This window comes from Psammomys obesus, unplaced genomic scaffold (genome assembly GCF_907164565.1).
Source record: "Psammomys obesus unplaced genomic scaffold, mPsaObe1.curated_primary_1811, whole genome shotgun sequence".
Lineage (NCBI taxonomy): Eukaryota > Metazoa > Chordata > Mammalia > Rodentia > Muridae > Psammomys > Psammomys obesus.
The window spans coordinates 3,258,277-3,277,261 of NW_026596152.1; the positions used below are offsets into that span (position 1 = coordinate 3,258,277).

At 44.5% G+C, this 18,985-nt stretch overlaps 2 protein-coding genes across 4 annotated transcripts in view; both read right to left on the reverse strand.

Moving 5' to 3' along the window:
* Positions 1–2,597, reverse strand: part of Myh13 (myosin heavy chain 13) — a 49,094-nt gene extending 46,497 nt beyond the window's left edge. The window contains exons 1-2 of the mRNA XM_055594119.1: positions 2,552–2,597; positions 627–679 (exon numbers count right to left, since the gene is read on the reverse strand). The gene's annotated coding sequence lies outside the window, so the exon portion shown is untranslated. The remainder of the gene's footprint in view (positions 1–626; positions 680–2,551) is intronic.
* A 14,738-nt stretch (positions 2,598–17,335) lies between these two features.
* The window catches only part of LOC129666829 (myosin-8), a 28,906-nt gene continuing 27,256 nt past the window's right edge, over positions 17,336–18,985 (reverse strand). For all 3 annotated transcript variants that reach the window (XM_055594124.1, XM_055594122.1, XM_055594123.1), the window contains exons 37-38: positions 18,773–18,868; positions 17,336–17,485 (exon numbers count right to left, since the gene is read on the reverse strand). In XM_055594124.1, the coding sequence (XP_055450099.1) occupies positions 17,336–17,485; positions 18,773–18,868 (246 nt within the window). The remainder of the gene's footprint in view (positions 17,486–18,772; positions 18,869–18,985) is intronic.

The following is an 18,985-nucleotide window of genomic DNA, read 5'->3' on the forward strand; positions in this document are numbered from 1 at the left end:
ACACACACACACACACACACACACACACACACACACACACACACACAAAACCTAAGATTTAATACAACATCCACAGAGAGGGCTCCCAGCCATCACGCTGCTTTAAAACGTCTTGGTTATTTCCTAGAGAGTAAAAAGAATCATGGTTTTCCCTTCCATTTCCCTGAAGGGCACCTCTACTGTTGAAGCTTAAGTGGGCGGCATTACAGCAGCAGCTCTCCAGCTTGTGGGCTTAGGACCCCTACATACTCATGGAATGAAAAATGCGAGGAGGTGGCATTTTTAATGTGTGCCAGAGGAGAAAATAGAACTGAGAAAAAGTATGAATTCTTTAAAAGTTACTACCAAATTTCTTATAAATAACATATTTTTGAAAATGGTGTTTTTCAAAACCAAGAGGCTGCCATAAGAAAGGCATTCTGTGTCACTTTTGCAGTCTCTTCAGTGTCTGCTTTGCCTGCTTTGTCTGTTTTCAGAATGGTTAAAGTAAACACAAATTTTTAAAGATTAGCTCCTTACGTAGTAGTATAATTTAGAGAAGGAAAGGAACAATAAGGATTTGGGCTTGTGGAACTAATTTTTAATTCTCTTTTTAAATAACATAGTTACTATTCTTAGATACTTACTGTTTTAAACTTGTGAAGCGATAGAGTCTCGAAGGCTACTTGCAATGTGGAACCTGAAAACATCAATGTTTTTATTAGCATACATTGTGATACATTAGTCCAGCTTGTACTTATTTAATTTTACTCTGTTTTGAAACCAAATAGCCCAGGCTAGCCTCATGCCCACCAAGCAATCAATTTCTCCAGCCTTAAATTTCCATTTAATAGATTTTATAAATTTTCTATTTCTGTCACCTGGGTTGTGCTACAAGAATAAAGCCTGTAGGTGAGAAAACTTGTACAATTCCTGATGGTTCACTTATATTTAGTCTTTCTAGAAAAATTAGACTTTCCCTGCTAGGCCTCAAATCATTACGAGTTTCCAGATAAAGATTCTTTCCCCCACCTTTTAACTTCTGTAGTCTAACTATAGCTCGGGTCCAGTGTCTCCTCATTATATTACCTGTGTGACCGAGTTGTCTCAGCAAAATTCTCTAACAGATGTTGTTCAGCTTAGTTGTACACCTTCACATACAGCTTTTCCAACTTCTGACAGACTTGACAGACCAAAGGTACTTGTGGCTTTAACCTAAAGTCCATCTGCGGCTCTAAGATGATCCATCACCATCCCAGGTCTTCATACAGGAAACAAATCCAAGTCCTACAGTAAGACTACGCTGCCCCTGTCTCTGACTGTTCTGTGATCTTCGCAGCTTTATCGTCTCTTTACCATTGTGACTGCCATTAAGTAACCCTAGTTACATCTTCACCTGCTTCTTCCTTCGTGTGCTCTGTGTCTCCTTCACTGTCCCAGTCACTGTACCCAAGTGCACTCCTGTTAATCTCATCAAATGTGATATCCAAACCACGTGTCCTCCTCCTCCTCCTCTTCCTCCAGAGTGCCCTCACCTCTCTTGACCTAGGTGTAATGGCTAAGGTCGTGACTGTTCATTGGCAGCCACGTCACTCCGCTGACTCACCATTTACTCTTCAGCAAAGCCCCTCAATTCTCTCTGGGCATGCGGTTGCTAGGTCAAATCTTCTCCCCATATTTATGCAACCAAGGGCCAAGCCCCAAGTGTAAAACCGTTCATTTTTGGCTGATGAACTTTACCTCCTTACATCCAACCACATTCTCTCAATACATGACTCATCATGCCCCCCCCCCCACCCTGCTTTCTCCACACAGGGTCCCTTAATTAGCCCTTTTCTGCTCTGCCAGCATGACCGGCAGCTCCAACACTGTGTAGTTGTGCCCTTTCAGCCACCTGCTCTGTTTTAGTCTCCAAGGACCTTCTAATTGAGATGTTTGCCCTCCCACCCAGTCTCCATCACCACCTCTGAGTGCTCCCCTGTTTGCCCTGTCATTGTCCTTGACTTATACTTCTTCCAGACATCTCTCAGCCACTTTGTTGACATCCATGGAGTGGTCACAACTCAATGACCCTTGGCTTTTTCGCTCCTAATGAGTCTCGAATTATCTCTAATAAAGCACAAAGCTTGGAATGAGGGAGGTTTGTTCTATTGTCACTTTTGAGTAGGTTTGGATGATGTCTTCTTGTTATTTTCTTACTGTTTGTGACAGAGACATGGTTGTGTAGATTCAAGGATTCAGACTGTGCCCAAGGGTCAGCCACAATTACCCAGGCATGGAGAGTGGCTCTCGGATGCCAGGTCCTTGGCAGATGATGTACATGGACCTGGACCTTGTACACTGAATCTCTGTACTGTTCAATGCATTTCTGAGCACAGTGCAGATACGGGCAATTCTTCTTCCTTCAGTCAAAATTGTGATTTTTGTGATGTCACTTTTAAGAATACTCCAGGGATCAGCCTCAGCCCAGGGATTTCAGCCTCTTGTACAGATGGTGAGGCTGAAAATGTATGAGATGGTGTTTGCTAAATTCAATGGCTGCCATTACGACCAAACTGAAAGCAAACCTTACCTTCTTGGTTCTTGGGTGACTCTCGTGGTGTCCTTCGGGAATGGGATGTCCTCTTGGGGCTGATTTGATAAAGCAAAAACAAACATACAAAAATATGACTACGGGCTTTTAAAAAATTTAGAGCACATGTTTATTCTGATTTGTTTCAGTGTGTATGGACACACAGTGGAGAGAATAGGAGGAAAAGACATTTTATATTTTGTATATTTTTTTACTTGGGTAACTCATGATTCACCATAATTGTTTAATTAGGGAAAGAAGCATGTGGATGTGGCATGTCAGTTCCTCAGGAGGGTGGATGAAGAAAGAATGTCTCTGACGTAAGAATTCAGAATTTAATGAGGGTCAAGAAAAATGCTCAAATAAATAATGAACAAGGAAGAGTAAGAGGCAATGCCATGAGTCTAGACAAACTGCCATGGCAACCTGCATTTGGTTAGGAAGTTGTGCTGTCAGGGGAATGATCAAATTTGTAAACTGGGTGGGCAAAGCCATCTCAGCAAGGCACTCGAGCACACACCCAAGACTCCTGGAGAAGGTGGAGATGGGACATCTAAAGAGTCATCTCAGGCCAGAGAATCTTGACTCTGGGTTATGACATGTATTACCGCCCCAAGAGTGTCTCTGCAAAAAGTTAAATACCAAACTTGGTTTCAAAACAGTTCCCAGTTACCACTGCTTTAACGGTGCCAGGGAAGATGTTGTGAGATGCCCCATGGCAGAAGTCAGGTCTTGATGTGACGCTTGCTGCCTTTACCTTCAAGTCTTTAATAAGCCTCAGTTATAGCCTGAAGTTCACAGAAATTTCTCAGAAACATTTACTCATATGCTGTGTCCTCAGTACAAAAGAATTCAGATTTGGAGGCAAAGCTGGTTCTGTTTTTTTTTTTTTTGGAGTTTCACTTCTTCCTGTAAAATGATACAAATGTACCAGGAAAGCCTAAAGATCCCTTTTTAGCCCTGAGCCCAACACAGAACATTCTCAGGTAGTGACAACAGCCTGAAATCAAAGCATCACAGGGCTCTAAAAGCAGGAGTGGAGTCATCATGCTGGCTGCTGCTGTATTGTCAGACTAGACCAGCACAAAATCCACCCAGTTCCCCATGCAAGACCAACACACAAACCCATCAGCGAAAACCAGGTTAGGATGCATTTCAATATGGGTTAAAAGTCAGACAGTACTATGGGACTTTTTCCCTGCAAGCAGAGGTTTAAATCATCATAACAACCTTCAGATTGTCTAAGGTGATCACCAAAGAGTTACTCCACATTGACAATGCTGTTAGTCGGTTAATTGTACGGTGTGGCATCTGCCTAGAAAATCAGTTTCATTCTGCAGGTGAGCTTTCTTTTTTGTCTCCTAATTGTATGTATTTTTGTTTCTCTTCCCCTTGGAAAAAGTACAAGGACTTTGACCATGTCACCCGATCTTATCAGTAAGGGCGACTGGATTGCCCTTGACTTAACCCACCAGGTTAATTATCGCTATGTGAGAAAATAGTGGGCACTTGTGAGTGCTTACCTTAGATGCTGCGGTCAGAGCAGTTTTAGGAGTGGGGGCCCCAGCTCTCTTTATACTTCCAAATCTGCTAGCCAAGCACTCTAACTTGGCTCTGTTTGGGGATCACCGTTTACTCATTAGATGTAAATGCGTCGTAGTCCTGATCTCTCACTCTTGTTGAATTACTTGGATAAATGACTAGCAGAGGCTTCATAATGCCAAGTCAGCTGCATAGGGATTTTGACTCTGGACACAGATCTTGGAGACTTAGAGAGTCGTAGGGGCTGAGTGGAACTGGGGCAGAGTGTCCTAAGAAGGTCAAGGAAGGGCAGAAAGCTTCTCCAGGTCATTTGTTATGCAATAGATGATCAATAGCGTGGGCAGCAAGCATGCCTCCTTCAGCTGACAGGACACAGGGCGACCTTCATGATTAGCTTCTCACGTACAATTTTAAGTTTGCCTCTTTTATCCTTTTTTCTTTTATCTTTTAAAAATCTGCTATAGATTGGGAAATAGACTACAAAACTGGCATCAAGTTAAAACCGGAATAAATGAATTTTGAGTGATGTAGTTCCTGATGAAAATAGGTGATAATTCCTATGGTCAGCCAGGAATTTTTTGGTGGGTGGTGGTGGTGAAACATAAGCGATTTAGAGAATGTATAGAAGTTAGAGTCATTCACAGCAATACGGTCTGGTTACAAGCAATGTTTGCTGAATGCACGGAAGAGTCAGTGCTGGCACCTCCAGATGCTTAAGTAAGTCACTTCTAAGGACAGGGTGCAGGGCAGGTTACATTCTAAGACATGTCTGTGGGCAGAGGAGGAGTAGGTGGGAACAGGGCCACCATGCTACATTTCCTAAAGTAGATCTGACAGAATGAGATGAAGGGAAATGAAGCATCCCATGGGCAGATGACGTATGAGACGCGGCAGACTACTCACTCCTGTCAGAGAGCCTCAACAGCCCAGTCTGTAAGGATCCTCCAAGGCTTTCATTAAGCAAAAACTTATGAACATCTTTGAGGTTATTTTTGGTTTCCTGTGCCCAGAACCCAGGGCTTTGTGTGCACTAGGCAAACACTCTCCTGCTGAACTACAAGACCAGCCATCAATAACTTTCTGAGGGACTTGGCATTTCTTACAATGACTTAATGTTGGGACAGCATCTAATTTGTTTGCTGTTTGGTGAAACGAGAAGACTACTGAGCAATGCATCCTGTATAGAACGATGGATCCAGCAGCAAGCAGTAGGGAGTCAACTGACGTTCTCAGCTGCTTTTATTCCATGTTCTGAATGTAGCAGTGGGCATTCCTGTGAATATACAGACCATCGTGATCTATAAGAGAATCAAGGCTGAAAGAGGCCTAAAGTGATAAGGCAGAGAAAAGAAAGGGATTAGATTATCAGCTTCATTAGCTATTAGTTATGAAGGACTTAGCACATTCCAGGCTTTATGCACACAGGCTCGTTGGAACTTCATAACTGTTCTAATAGGTATGTGCTTGCGTCACTCCTATTTTAAAGGGAAGGAACCTCTCAGTCTCTGAGAGTTGAAAGTAGCTCCTCCAAGGCTGTAGAGCTGGCAAACAACAGGAATGATATTAAAATTCCCTCTGGGTCTGGAACCTTTGCTTCTGAGCTCTTGATGTGGAAGCGAGGCACAGTGATTGGCATGCAAACATGAGGACTAAGTTTAATCTCCAACACTCATGTAAAAAAAGTGGGGGTGGCTGAGCACAGTGGCACACAGCTGCTATCCTGGTGCTGGGGCGGCAGAAACAAAAGGATCCCAGGAGCTTGGCAGTGACTCAGCCAGCGTCAGGTTCAGAGAGACCCTGGCTCAAACAACAACAGCAAACACAGCCACAGCAACAGTACAAGGTAAAGAGCAATTGGTCAAGTACCTGATAGCAACCCATGGCTTCCACACACACACACACACACGCACACGCACATACACCTACACTAGATGTTATATACCTTTTTGAAGATGAATCTAGAACTGGTGATAGAATGTAATGGTAAAAGAAGAACTTGGGGGTGCTAGATTCCGCCAAGGAGTTCATATCTGTATTAAACATTTCCAGATCAGTCGGGTGACCTTCACAGTTTCTGTACCCTTAGTGGACCTGAGTTCAGCTGCAGATTCAAAGAGGAGAGCACTGTGTGTCATCACAGGTTGTGGTTGCCATGGTATTCCATTTAGATATGATAAGAAAAGAGAACTAATTCCCCACAGGCAGTCATGCCATGAATGAAGTATGTTTGGGAATAATTATGATCCTTATGAGCTTTAGGCTTATGTTTTGAAGTCTTACCTTCATTATGTCAATATAGTAAAATCTGTGTCATATGTGTTACTTGCACTGAATATAAAAATAATGCTGTAAAATAAAGAGGGCCTTGATTAGAAGGTTTAAAAGGAAAGAAAAATTTCAAAACCAGAGTGCTATCCCAGAGGTGGGACTCAGGACTTTGATAACTGCAGAGTTGCAGGCAGGAGGAAGAATCAAAGAATGCTGCTTTTCATCCAGCCTTCATTTCAGCTTAGTAATCTAGGTCCCCGAAGAGAGCCTAGAGGAGAAACTGTAGGCAGAAAACTTAGTGTAGATTTAGGAGATAGCTGGAGTGTAGAGACTGGGGTCACACAGTTAAACAAGTCAAGGCTGAAGATTCAGAGTCTGTGCAGGTGATAGCTGAAGCTATTAAGGAAGAGGTGCACTCATGGGAAGGCTGTGTTGAGGATGTGGTAAGAAGAAATAAAATAAAACACGGAAGAAAAAGAAATACATTCTTTTGTAGATCATTCTACAAGAAAGCAAATACCAAAACGAAAAGCAGTAATCCTTTTGTTGGAGTCAGAAGACCCAAGTGGGTCTTGATCGGCTATGGTTTGTGCCTCAAAGGTTCACGTGCTGGCTGCGTGGTGCCTACTGTAACAACGCTGAAAGGTGGTAGTTTAAGAGGCGAGCCTCCTGGCTGATAATTGGATCATAGCCACCTTTGTGAAAGGATTAATATTGGCCTATCAGAGTGAGTTATTAGGTCTCATCTCACAGGAGTGGGATAGTTCACAAGGCTATTTCCCTTCTTTGTCTTTCTTACTCCATCCCTCCTTCCTCCATCTTTCTTTCCTTTCATAGTTGTATTGGGGTTTGATCAACATATAAAAACCTACACTTACTTAATGTCTACAATCAGACGACTTGGGCCTGGAGATGCAGCTATCATATTGCACAATCTAGGTGATAAAAACCCATCACTTTCAAGAGTCTCACTGGGTTGGAAGTGTTATTTTTAATTCCACCACTGCGCTCTGTAGTTCATAGTGTCCACATCGTGCCATACTTCTCCTCTCTCCTATCTGAGAGGAACTCTGGGAATAAAGATTTTCTCTAGTCTCTTTGCAAAATCTCCTCACTCTATGGTGTAGGTAACTTTATTATTGGAGCCGACACAGAAGTCGAGGGCGGTAACATATTCAAGAGGGAGTGTATGAGAAAGACTCTAAAGAAGCTGAAAAAGGAGAGGATCAGAGATCTGGCATTGTACGGGTGAGGAGGGTGACCTGACAGTGACATCAGCAGGATGCTGGGGGGTGGCAGCTTAGACTAGGGATTTAGGAGTGAACAGGTGTTGAGGAGGAAGAAGGCATTTTCCCTGATTTTCCTAGGAGAAGCGGGGCACCAGTCACAATGGAAGACGTAGTTGGAGGAAACTGTAGATTCGGGTAGTGTAGTGGGAAAGCCAGGAGGCCTGTAGCATGGCCAGATGGAAAGGACTAGGAAAAAGAGCATGGTCAAGGTCATCCCTCACAAGGATACTTGAGAAGAAAGGGCAATTAAGTGTGCTGATAGTGGGATCATGCCTCACTCCTCACAACTTGGGCCGTCTAAGAGCTGATGTGACAGATAGCGTTCCAAAAGCAGCAAGGAGTTTCCCAAAGAGGAACCGAAGTTTCTAGATGAATGTCCGAAGCAGGCCTGTCAGTGAAGACAGTGGCTCATATTTGAATTCAATGACAATATCGGGTAGCAAAGGCAGTCTGGCATGTTTTCTGTGTAGCCCACCCTACAGAGTCACACAGACTGAGGCATTGTATAGTTCACTGATCCGTGCTAAGGACATAAAGTCACCCTCCTTGTCCTGCTGAAATCCAAGAACACGAAGATCAGAGCTTTCAAATGTAACACAGGCCTCTCTCACTACATCCACGCAGCCATTTACTTACTGAAATTTTGCAAGACAAAAAAGTGTTTTTTTTTTCTCTTTCTTTTCCTTTCCTCCCTACCCTCTCCTTATTTCTGAGCCAAAACCTCAAATTGCAGTCCATATTGGTCTGGAACCCACTGTGTAACCCAGTTTAGCTCTAGACCCATGGTGATAATACTGCTCAGCTTGGCAAATGCTGAGAGTATAGGCATGAATGACCAACCCAGGTGGGCACATAGACATCATAGTTTCACATGTGGGAAACAGTCTTGGAGAGGGTAGGAGTCACATGTAGGTAGAAAGTGGCAGAGGGAGAACACAAAACTACTATCCTTTGACTCCAAGTTTGTTTCATCTTTTTTTTTTTTTTAACTACAAAGTAACTGCTTCTGACTCTTCAAGATCCTTTAAAATTCTAATGCTTCAGAATTGTACACTTTTCAGAATCACATTCAAAGCACTGGCTCTGAAAGCATCATGGGGAGATTGTGTGACTTGAAAATTTTTTTCAGAGAAGAACTCTAACGAGTTAAGTTATGTTTTGTAAACTGGAAAATTTCTGGCATTGTTTCAAGCTGTGGCATATATGTGTGAGTGTCAGGGTCTGCTTCCATTTGCCTATGTTTTGTCTATCAGCCATGATTTGGTACTTTAGCTGTTTAAAGCCTTATCAGAGTAAGGAACACATAATAAAATTATATTAATTACCACCACTGGGGTTGTAATGTTTTTTTTTAAAGTTATGCATTTGGTGAACACATTCAAATTATGGATTTATATCATTAAAAGATACATGATTATATGGTAACCAAGAGAAAACCTTAAGTGGTGGAATTCAAGTCTATCAAATTGTTATCATTTAAGATGAGGGCATTAGGTAGTGACCTGACCTTTCTGAGTCTTCGTTGGCTCCGCATTGAAATGAGAGAGTGCAGCAATGCCTCCCTCTCAAAAGGTCTTGTGTCAATCAAGTGGGTTGGTGAACTCATGGTAGGGTACTGCTTGGGAGCAATATGATAGCTTAGGAAAGGGAGAGCGATTGGTGTGGCAATAGAAGAACCTGAGGTTTAGGAATGGTGAGCTTCTCCTCGACAATGCACCTGCCACTGCCAGTGGCAGAGGCTCTGAAAGCCAGGGCGGCCTCATCTGTGTTCGTTCATGTCTTTCATGCTGCTGTCTAGTGAGGTCAACCAGATGACCCAGCCTGTCTACAGCAGATCCGTCTTCCAGTCCCACTTACTGCAAATAGCTAATTACCCTGTTCCCACAGCCCTGGGCACCAGTCCCTCTGCTACACGGCTCTACGCAACAATAAGGCAGAGGGGAGATTGGTACTGGGGGTAGGGTGATCTCCCACCCTGGTTTGCTTGAAATTGGGGGAGTTCTCAAGATTTTCAGTTTAAGGATGGTCAGGTCTAGGGAAATGGCTCAGTGGTTAAGAGTACTTGCTTCTCTTCTAGTGGACCTGAATTCTGTTCCTACACCCATGTCAGATGACTCATAAACCATAACTCCCACTCCAAGGGATCTGACTCCCTCTTCTGGCCTCTTCCTCAGACACCCACATACAGCTAACACACACACACACACACACAGAGAGAGAGAGATTAAATATTAAATCATTTAGAATCAGGATATTTGTGAGCAGATGAGGATGAGCTCAGCACTATACCTAAAAAGTGGATAGAGTGTGATAGAAAAGTCCTTGAGCTTGACCTCAAAGATGGAGCTCTAATAGATCAGTTTAAGATATTCCTTCCAGCTCCATTAGGATGATTTAAAAAAAATGCATCTGAAACTGCTGATTCCAGAACTTTAATACGGTAATTTCAAAGCTGTTTACATTGCTTGGTGGAGAGCCAACAGCCTAATGAGAACACACGCTTCTTCCGCCATTTATTCCCCTAGCATTTACTGAGGACCCACTCCAGAACAGGGACTTTTTGTGTACAGGGCTCTGTCCTCACGGAAATGACTACAGCAAACGTATATGAGGGTGCAATATGCAAAAGATATCACTAAGATCACTAAGATCGCTTAGTGATAAGTAATCTTGGAGGAACAGTGGATTGTGGTGTTCAAACAGATTGGTCAGGGAAAATCTCCGAAGAGGGAATATTTGCGCAGACACCTAGTGACGTGACGGTTAAGGGGGAAAGGGGGGGAAGTATTCCAGGCAGAAGAAGCAAGAGCAAAGGCCAGTGGGATAGAGAGAACCAGCCAGTTATGCGGATGGAGGGCAGAGGACAAATGGCCTATAGCCTTGTGAATGATGATGAGAACTTTGAAAAGATTAATTAATCCCTTGATTATCTTTTTGTGGTGCTCGGGACCAATGTAGCACACATTCCGCTACTGATGAGGCCACTAGCTACAGGGCTTGCTTTTCAATGTCAGTTTTATTCTTCTTGGAGAACTTGGTTCTCGTACCTTTTCTCATTTCATTTGTTTATTTTATGGAACCCCAGAGTTGTACATATTTATGGAGTGAAAGCTTGATGTTTTGATACATGAATAGGATGGATATTAGAGAAAGCAGGGTAGCCAGCATCTTTGTCACCACAAGCATTTATTATTTATTTGTGATGAGACCAATTGAAATCTTCCAGCTGTTTTGAAATACACACTGTCTTATAGTTAGCTACAGTCTGTTGTGTAATAAAACATCAGAATTTAATTCTTTTATAACTTTGCACCTGTTGGCATTTCCATGCTTCTTCTCCTCTCCCATCTCTCTTTCTTTCATCCCTTCTGCTTTTCTCTCATTCCCTTCCTTCTCATTTGCCTCCCCTAAAGTTCTGGTAACCATTAGTTTGAAAACACTGCTCATCTCTCTACTTCTGTGAGCATATCACTTTTTGGTGTGTGTGTGGGGGGGGTTGTTGGGGGTTGGGGGTGGTCTGAGATCCAATCAGGCTTTTCGGATGCTAGGCAAAGGCTAAGTCTCGCCAAGGCCTTAAAACTGCCATCTAGGATCAGGATCATGTGATCATGTTTATTTTGTGCTCAGCATTGCTTTATTTTTCATACAAATAAACTATCTGGAAGGTTCCCTTTTTATTCAGCAAATAAGTGAGAACACTGTTCTGGGATCTGGGTATCAAAAGTTGTCCTTTGAAATCCCCATGATTTAATTGGCCAGAGTCAGGTCTCCAAATGCTTGGGAAGGTGGGAATGGGGCCTGGTGCCTCCTGAGAGAAACCTTATTCTCAATAGTCCAAAGGTGGTGAGGGTGACTTCCTTTGCATCCCATAAATTCAGGAAGTGGTCAGACTGAGGGAAGAAAGGGCCTGTGGGAAGTGATGTCTCTAGCGCACAGTCAAGCGTGGCGAGCCTGTGAGATCAGCAAGTGTGCACCCAGGGCGGACCTCATCCATGGCGCTGAGGGGCTTCAGAGTAAGTGTGTGGTGTGGAGTGTGTGAAATTTGGTGTGGACAGATGATTTGAAGACGGGGCAGTCAAGTCACCTGCCGGAAGAAATATTTTGGAAATTCTGGCTCTGTGTTTTGCTTTCAGATGAGTTTTCCCTGTCTTTCCCAGGCTTCGCTCAATCCGTCCTCTTGCCTCGGCCTCCTAAATTCTGGGCTTACAGCTCTACCTTCAGCGGGGGCGTGGAAATTGTTGCCAGACCCCCTACACCCACTTGAAGTGTTTCAGGCGCCTCGAGTTACGCACTCACTCACGCGGCGAGTTGGAGCCGGGTCCTGAGATCTGTGAGTTACCGCATTGTTAACAGTGGCGCTCCTGTAGAGCCCCCTCAGCCTTCCCACGCTGTGAGCAGAGTTTCTCACAATCTGAACCACCACGCTCTCCCCAAGAGTGCCCCACGGCTCGAGCGATAGCTTCTGTGACAGCGCTGGGAACACAGTCTGCCCCCTCTGCTTGTGAAGGTCAGCCCGGGGGGGATCTAAGAAAAGCCCTGTTTTGGGTGCGATCCCTAAGTCTTTCTTACGCAGCCACAGCCTAGGCGTTCATTTTCCCTGTGGCCTCAGGAAGCTGCGTCTTGGGAACTCTGGCAGCCAGGAGGGAGGAATCAGGCTAGTAAATTCCTCCCCTAAGCAGGGCTCAAGGATGTGCCCACGGCCGATTCTTCAGCTTCCAGCTTAGGAAAAAGTGACTGGTAAGTCAGTAGTGAGGGTGGCTGGGGACACTGATACGCTAACATGGGCCCCGAACGCCACCTCAGCGAGGAGTCAGAATGTTAAGTTCTACCCCGACAGCTGCTAGGTCTTAGCTCAGGAATGTTAATCCCCACTGAAAAGCTCGCATGAAAGGCAACAGCTTTTAGCAGCTGTGCTAATGGTCTCTCATCCATCAAACGGCCCTCCCCTCAGTCTTTCTGTTGTCAGCTAGGCCCCTTTCTTCCATGAGAAGTGGATATAAAATCTTAAGGGGCAGGTTATTTTTATTTATTTTAATCATATGAGCCTAGAAAAAAAAATCCCAAGTAATACCCGCTTGGAAAAGTAGGATCAAGCATGCTGAAGGAAAATATTATTAAAACAAATTATATTAGGTTGTGAGCTAGCTCAGTAATGTGATTGCTGTACAACAGGAGGACCTGGGTTCTGTTGTCCCTAGAACCCACGTGAAAAAGCTGGATGATGGGGCATCGACTTCCAGTTCCAGTTCTGGGGAGGTAGAAAAAAAGAGGCACCCTCTGTCAGTGAGCTTCAAGCCAATGAGAGATGCTGTCTCCAAAAACAAGATGGGTGGCTCCTATGCTCACCTCCACCACACAACATTATCCATTCAAAAATCAAATTTTTAATTTAAAAATTGACAAAAGTATGCATTGATCAAGAATGACATATTTTGACATGTATGTGTGTGTATGTATGCACTTAAATATGTGATAATCTTAGTTAGGGTAATTGTCACAGTTGATAGAGTCATTGCAGTTGTTAAAGTCCCAGCCTTCTGCAGGGCATGGCTGCCATACCCTGCCCTCCACCTAGGGGCTGGACTTCCCTCCCAGAGGCCCTTCACTGTCTGATCAGACATCTTGGTTCTGCTGCTCCATTTCACCAGTCTCCCCTGCTCTCTTCCTACCCCTTGTGCCTGCTCCATTTCCCCTCCCCCCCCCCTGTTCCCAATAAACCTGCATTTATATGATATGGCTTCATCGCTCCATTAGCTCACTTTGTTTTATTTACTCAATCAGCAGTTACCATAAACAATTCTCTTGCTCTTACATTCAGTGTACATTAGTCTGTTAAGAATTTTCCCAAGGTGCTGTAATGAAGAATTTGTTTATTTTTACTTATTAATTTATTTTTAAAATCACTTTATTATCATCAGCTCCCCCCAAAAAAAACATGACACGAGTATGTTAATTGAAGTCCTCGGACAAACACTTGTCCAGTCTCTAATATAGACATCTCAGTGAATGTCTGCAGAGTTCCAATCCCCATTCTGAAGACACACAGTGAGGGTTTTACACCTTCACAATCAGCATTTTTTGTGTTTTTTTTCTACCACACAAAACACACACACACACACACACACACACACACAACTGTGACAGTGTTGAAACTAGGAAACCTATTACTGTTATATTTTCCTTCACGACTCATATGTCTTTTTGTGTCTTGCCCTTCCTCATCGCCTAATATTTCTTGGGGGTAACTTGTTTTATTTCTAACTTAGCTTGTCAGGGTATGAGTGTGGCATTCAGAAGACAACTTGCAAAAGCTGTTCTTTCCTTCTAGCACTTGGATCTTGTCAATTGAACTTGGGTCTTCAGGGTTAGCCGCAAGTACCTTGACTCCGTGGCACTCTCTTGCTGGTCCTTCAGCCTTTTCTGTGTAACCAGAGATGTCTACAACCAAAACCACCGTCTCCATCAAGATAATGAGCACATTTATTAATTCCCAAGTTTTCTTTCTGTTCTTTTGTACTCGGCACTGTGTGTCTGTGCACTCCATAAGCCCTCTGTCTGCGTCGATAGGGATAGGTAACCATTGGTCTCTTCTTCTGCATGCATTTATGATGTGAACATATGAAGGAATGAGAGCACACTTTGGGTGATGATGCTTCTCCCAGTCAGCATATGTGTGTGGAGCTTTCACTTTATCCTTTACTGTGGGGTACAACTCACTGATGACGGACATCTGGGCTCTCCCCTGCTTTGAGCTCTACTATTTTATGCTGTGAATATTTCTAGGCAAATCTTCACACGGCTGATACTTTCATCTCTCTGGAGAAAGCAACCAGCACGCTGCACTACAGGGGTTGTTTCCTAACTTAAACAAACAAACGAAAGCAAAGTGAAGCTACCCGCTGCTGCGCCATTTTCCACTAACAGGTATGATAGGTCCAGCCCCTACCTCTGGACCACACTTGAGTCATTTAAGGACTGTGTGATTCGGTCCCTGTGTTTTCTTCTTTCCCTAGATCCCATGCAGTTGGACTTTTACCGGTGTCTACTTGAATGTCTGCATAAATAAACATCATCTTAGTGTGTGGCTTGTCCTCTCATTCTCTTTAACAGAGCTATTGCATTTTGAAGTTCAGTTTATATTTCCCCCCCCTTTATGGTTCATGCTTTTGGTGTTACAGCTAAGACATTTTCGCCTAAGCCAAGATCACAGCGATTTCCTCTAATGTTTGCTCTTGGTCATTTTTACAATTATGATTTTTATTTTCTGTTTGGTCCAAATTTGGACTTGAGAAAATGTTTGGTAAATTTTTCTTTTTCTTTTAAGCCTTTGCTGTTACTGTAGATGTGCATGAGACTGTGGCCTGTGGCTTTTTTTATCGTAAAAAATTGAGGCTGCTGGGGTGAGAGATTAGGGAAAGAAGATGCTAGAAGGTGGAAGGAGGGATGCGTGAAAGACAAGATCTGTCTAGATTGTGTGTTTTTGTTTGTTTGTTTGTTTTGCTCTACTGTCTCCACACTGTCTGGGTGTCAAACTCTTGCTGCTCTCCACCAGCCCTTTCCTTCTCCTTTGTCATTCTTCATACTTCATTCTCTTGCTCTTTTTCCACTTTCCTCCCAATTCCCTTCCTCCTTCCCCTCCCTCCTTCCCTCCCTTCCTTATCTAGCCCATCTGAAAGTTCCCTGTGCTCCAGTCAGTAAAGATAAAATGAACTTTTTAATTATCTCTTCATGTTCTTACTCTGGTTTAATCCGTGGTCATTTGAAAATCTTAGTTTCATGGGGGCCCCTCACTGGTCTCCAGGTTTCTATCTGTGTTCCTTCCTTTCATGTTGGTGTTTTGTTTTGTTTTGTTTTGTTTTTCTTAAACACACCAGACAAATAGATTCCTTTAAAAGGCTTGTTAATATCACTTCATTGCTTAAAACCCTCTCCGGCTCTGAGTAAAGGCAAGCAAATAGGTGTGGAGCCTCTGGGCCATGGCATGCGCAGCCCCTGGTTCCTCTCCTCTCCTGTCTCTCTCGTTCTCCTGCAGCCGCAGCAGGGCTAGCTGTCTCACACATAGAACAGCGACAGTCACCTGCTGTAGGGTCTTGGCATTTTCTGTTCTTTCTGTCTTGAAGGGCTCGGTGCCCAAACACTCAGTATGGCTTACTCTCTTGCTTCCTTCAGGCCTCTGCTCGAATGTGTTTGCATTCTATGAATGCCTCTCAATGGAATGCGACCGTCTCCCTCCGCCTCTCGATTTTCCACTTGCGCTGACCTGACCCAGTGCATGGCTGCTTCCTTGTCGGTTGCCTTTGTTAGTGCAGAGGGGACTCAGCTGGCCTGACTTCACGGCCCTAGCAACACTTACCTCATCACCTGCCACCACCGCCAGATGCACCAGCTGTGCATAGGGATGAAAGGACCTGCCTGTCACCCCAGCTCTCTGCTCGCTCTCTCTTCCTCTCTCTCTCTCTTTCTCGAGTGTGTGCGTGTGTGTGTGCGTGTGTGTGTGTGTGTGTGTGTGTGTGTGTGTGTGTGTTTTCCAGCTTCCTTCTGTCCCCACATTTTCTCTCTGCCCTCCTCTGCTTCCACGGCTCTGCACCTGTCTGTCTGCCTGTCTACATGTCCACTCACCTGTCTCTACCTCTCCTCCTGGACGTCCTAACTCCTCTCCCTTTCCCCTCCCCCAGATAAACTTTCTTGTACCAGATACATTTCGTGGCGTAATCATATATTATAAAAGACTTTCTCTTCCTGTAGAGTGTAAATTCCCCGAGGGCTGCTTATTCTCTGTCACACCCACAGGATTTAGAGCCTGGCATACAAGGACTAAATGAATGTGTGTTTCTGGAGAGACACCCTCAGAGAGGCAGCTTCAGAGAGGAGTTTTCTTAGTAATTTGTAGCAATCCAGAGATATTTATTAAAACAGGATCTGGCCAAGCATGCCCTTGTACTCCTGTACTGCCAGCGCACTTGGCAGCAGGGTGGCTCAGGCAAGGGGATCTTAAGTTCAAATCCAGCCTGGGCAGCATAGGGAGACCCTATCTCAAACAAAAAGCCCTTTGTGAATGCTACTGTGTAGGAGTTCCTGAGGTTGAAATGGGGAAAGAGCTATTGGGTAGCAGTGAGGTTCAGCGTATTGAATGCTCCTTGGCTCATTAGTGTTGGTCACCTTGACAACAACCAGAGTCACTTGGGAAGAGAGAACCCCAGTTGAGGAGCTGCCTCCATCCATTGGCTTGAGGGTGTGTCTGTGGGTGGTTCTGGCTTGTTGAAGACCCTGAGGGTGGTCGTGGGGTGTTTAGACAGGGCTCTTCCATTGTCTCTGCCTCAGTTCTTGCATCATTCCTGCCTTGAGCTCCTGTCCTGGGTTCTCTCACTAACAGGCTGTAAGCCAAACAAGCTCTTTCCTCCCCAAGTTGGTTTTGGTCAGTGTTTTATCATGGCAACAGGAAGTGAACTGAGCTAGCTCTACGTAGCCATCTATAATAGTAAGAAAAAAATAAGAGCTAGGTAAGACCCGGCTTTGCCGGAAAACGTTTTTGCAAATGAAAAAGAAAGTCTGGTTTACTTTCTCAATATGTTATAGTTTTTATTGAGTCGAGAGTGGGAGAAAAGCGAACATGGCCCCAGCAAGTGACCCAGAGCAGCACATTCTGCGCTTCCCTTCAGCCGCTGGTGGCCTCGGCAAGATGTGTTCACTCTGCACTGATTTTGGTGTGAACCTCGCGGCTCTTCACCCGCAGCTTGTTGACCTGGGACTCGGCGATGTCCGCGCGCTCCTCGGCTTCCTCCAGCTCGTGCTGGATCTTGCGGAACTTGGCCAGGTTGACATTGGATTGTTCCTCCTGAGAACACACAAGAGTTCTGGCGGTTAGAGGCCGTGCTCGTGCTCCTCACCGTGTTAGTCACGAGGCCAGGTCATTCTGCAATTGTATTTCCTTCTCATGTCTGACCTCCAGCCTCAACCTAATTTGTCACTCCTGTGACAATTTCAACTTGAAGGAAGGAAACGGAGAAATTGTTTTCAAGTGGAAGAGAATAGCCCTTTGGTCAAATCTTCTCACCACTTCCCTGCTTTTTAGAAGAGATTTATTTTATTTTTGGTTGAGGTGTTTAGGTGTTTGGCCTAATATATTTGCACAACATATTCATGCAGTGCCGGAAGGGAGGCCAGAAAAGGACATTGGAACCCTGGGAAAGTGGTTACACATGATTGTGGGCCACCAAGAGGGTGCTGGGAATTAAACCTGCATTCTCTGGAAGAGCAGCCAGTGCTTTTAACCACTGAGCCATCCCTCCAGCCCCTGGCTTACCTCTGTGTGTGTGTGTGTGTGTGTGTGTGTGTGTGTGTGTGTGTGTGTGTGTAGAGGAAAAAGAAAGAAGAGACCCGGATGCCCTCAAGATCTCCATAAGCAAATGTTTACATTCAAATAGCTTGGAAATCCTACTAGATATTGTTTCCCTGTGTGTTTTAAGACCAGCACAGAAAAAGGGAAAAAGTGGGGCTAAGACAATCGCCTGCTTTGTGTGACTGTTCCTATTCATGGATTCTTTTTTTTCCTACCACATATATCTAGAAGAGTGGGGTGGGGCAGGCGGGGCGCGACTGGGAAAAGCACAGCGGGAGAGTCTTCAGCATCATTGCTCTGTGCCTTGGTACTGAAGAACTCCACTGTCCTCACGCCACTGGCTGTGTCTCTGGCCTTTCCTGCGTGTTCTAGTCGCTGCAGCACATACAGGAGGGGAAGCCTCACCTACACAGTGAGTCCACACCTCAGCTGAGGGGAGAATTGGCATGTGACTTTTAGGAACGTGATTTTGTGTATATGGAGAGACAGACATTGTTCACCCTGGCGTTGGTGTTTTTGTTGTGAGTTTGTTACTGTCAGTCAAGCCTGGGTATTTGGAGCTTCCTCTTTCTCCAGCCTAATAATAAAGACCTCATCTGGAGCCCGAGTCAATGATTAGAATGGGGGCGTGCACACTTACATTTGTGTGCTCACAGTCCCTGTAAAATGCATGAATGGTTGAATCTTACTGTGTGCCCCTCTTCCCATACATGTTTTTTTAAGAAACATTTTCCCCCCTCAACAGAATTCTGCTTATTTCCATAAAACCTCAAAGATACTCACAGCCTCCTCAGCTTGTCTCTTGTAGGATTTCACCTTCGCCTGTAGCTTGTCCACCAGGTCCTGCAGTCTGAGCACATTCTTGCGGTCCTCCTCTGTCTGAAAGTTTGATGAAAAGATATACATTCAATCCAAAGAAACGTGCCTACCGCCAGCACTAAAATAAGCTGGGGGCATGCTCAAAGGGGGACCTTGGGGTAATCTTGACCAAACCAT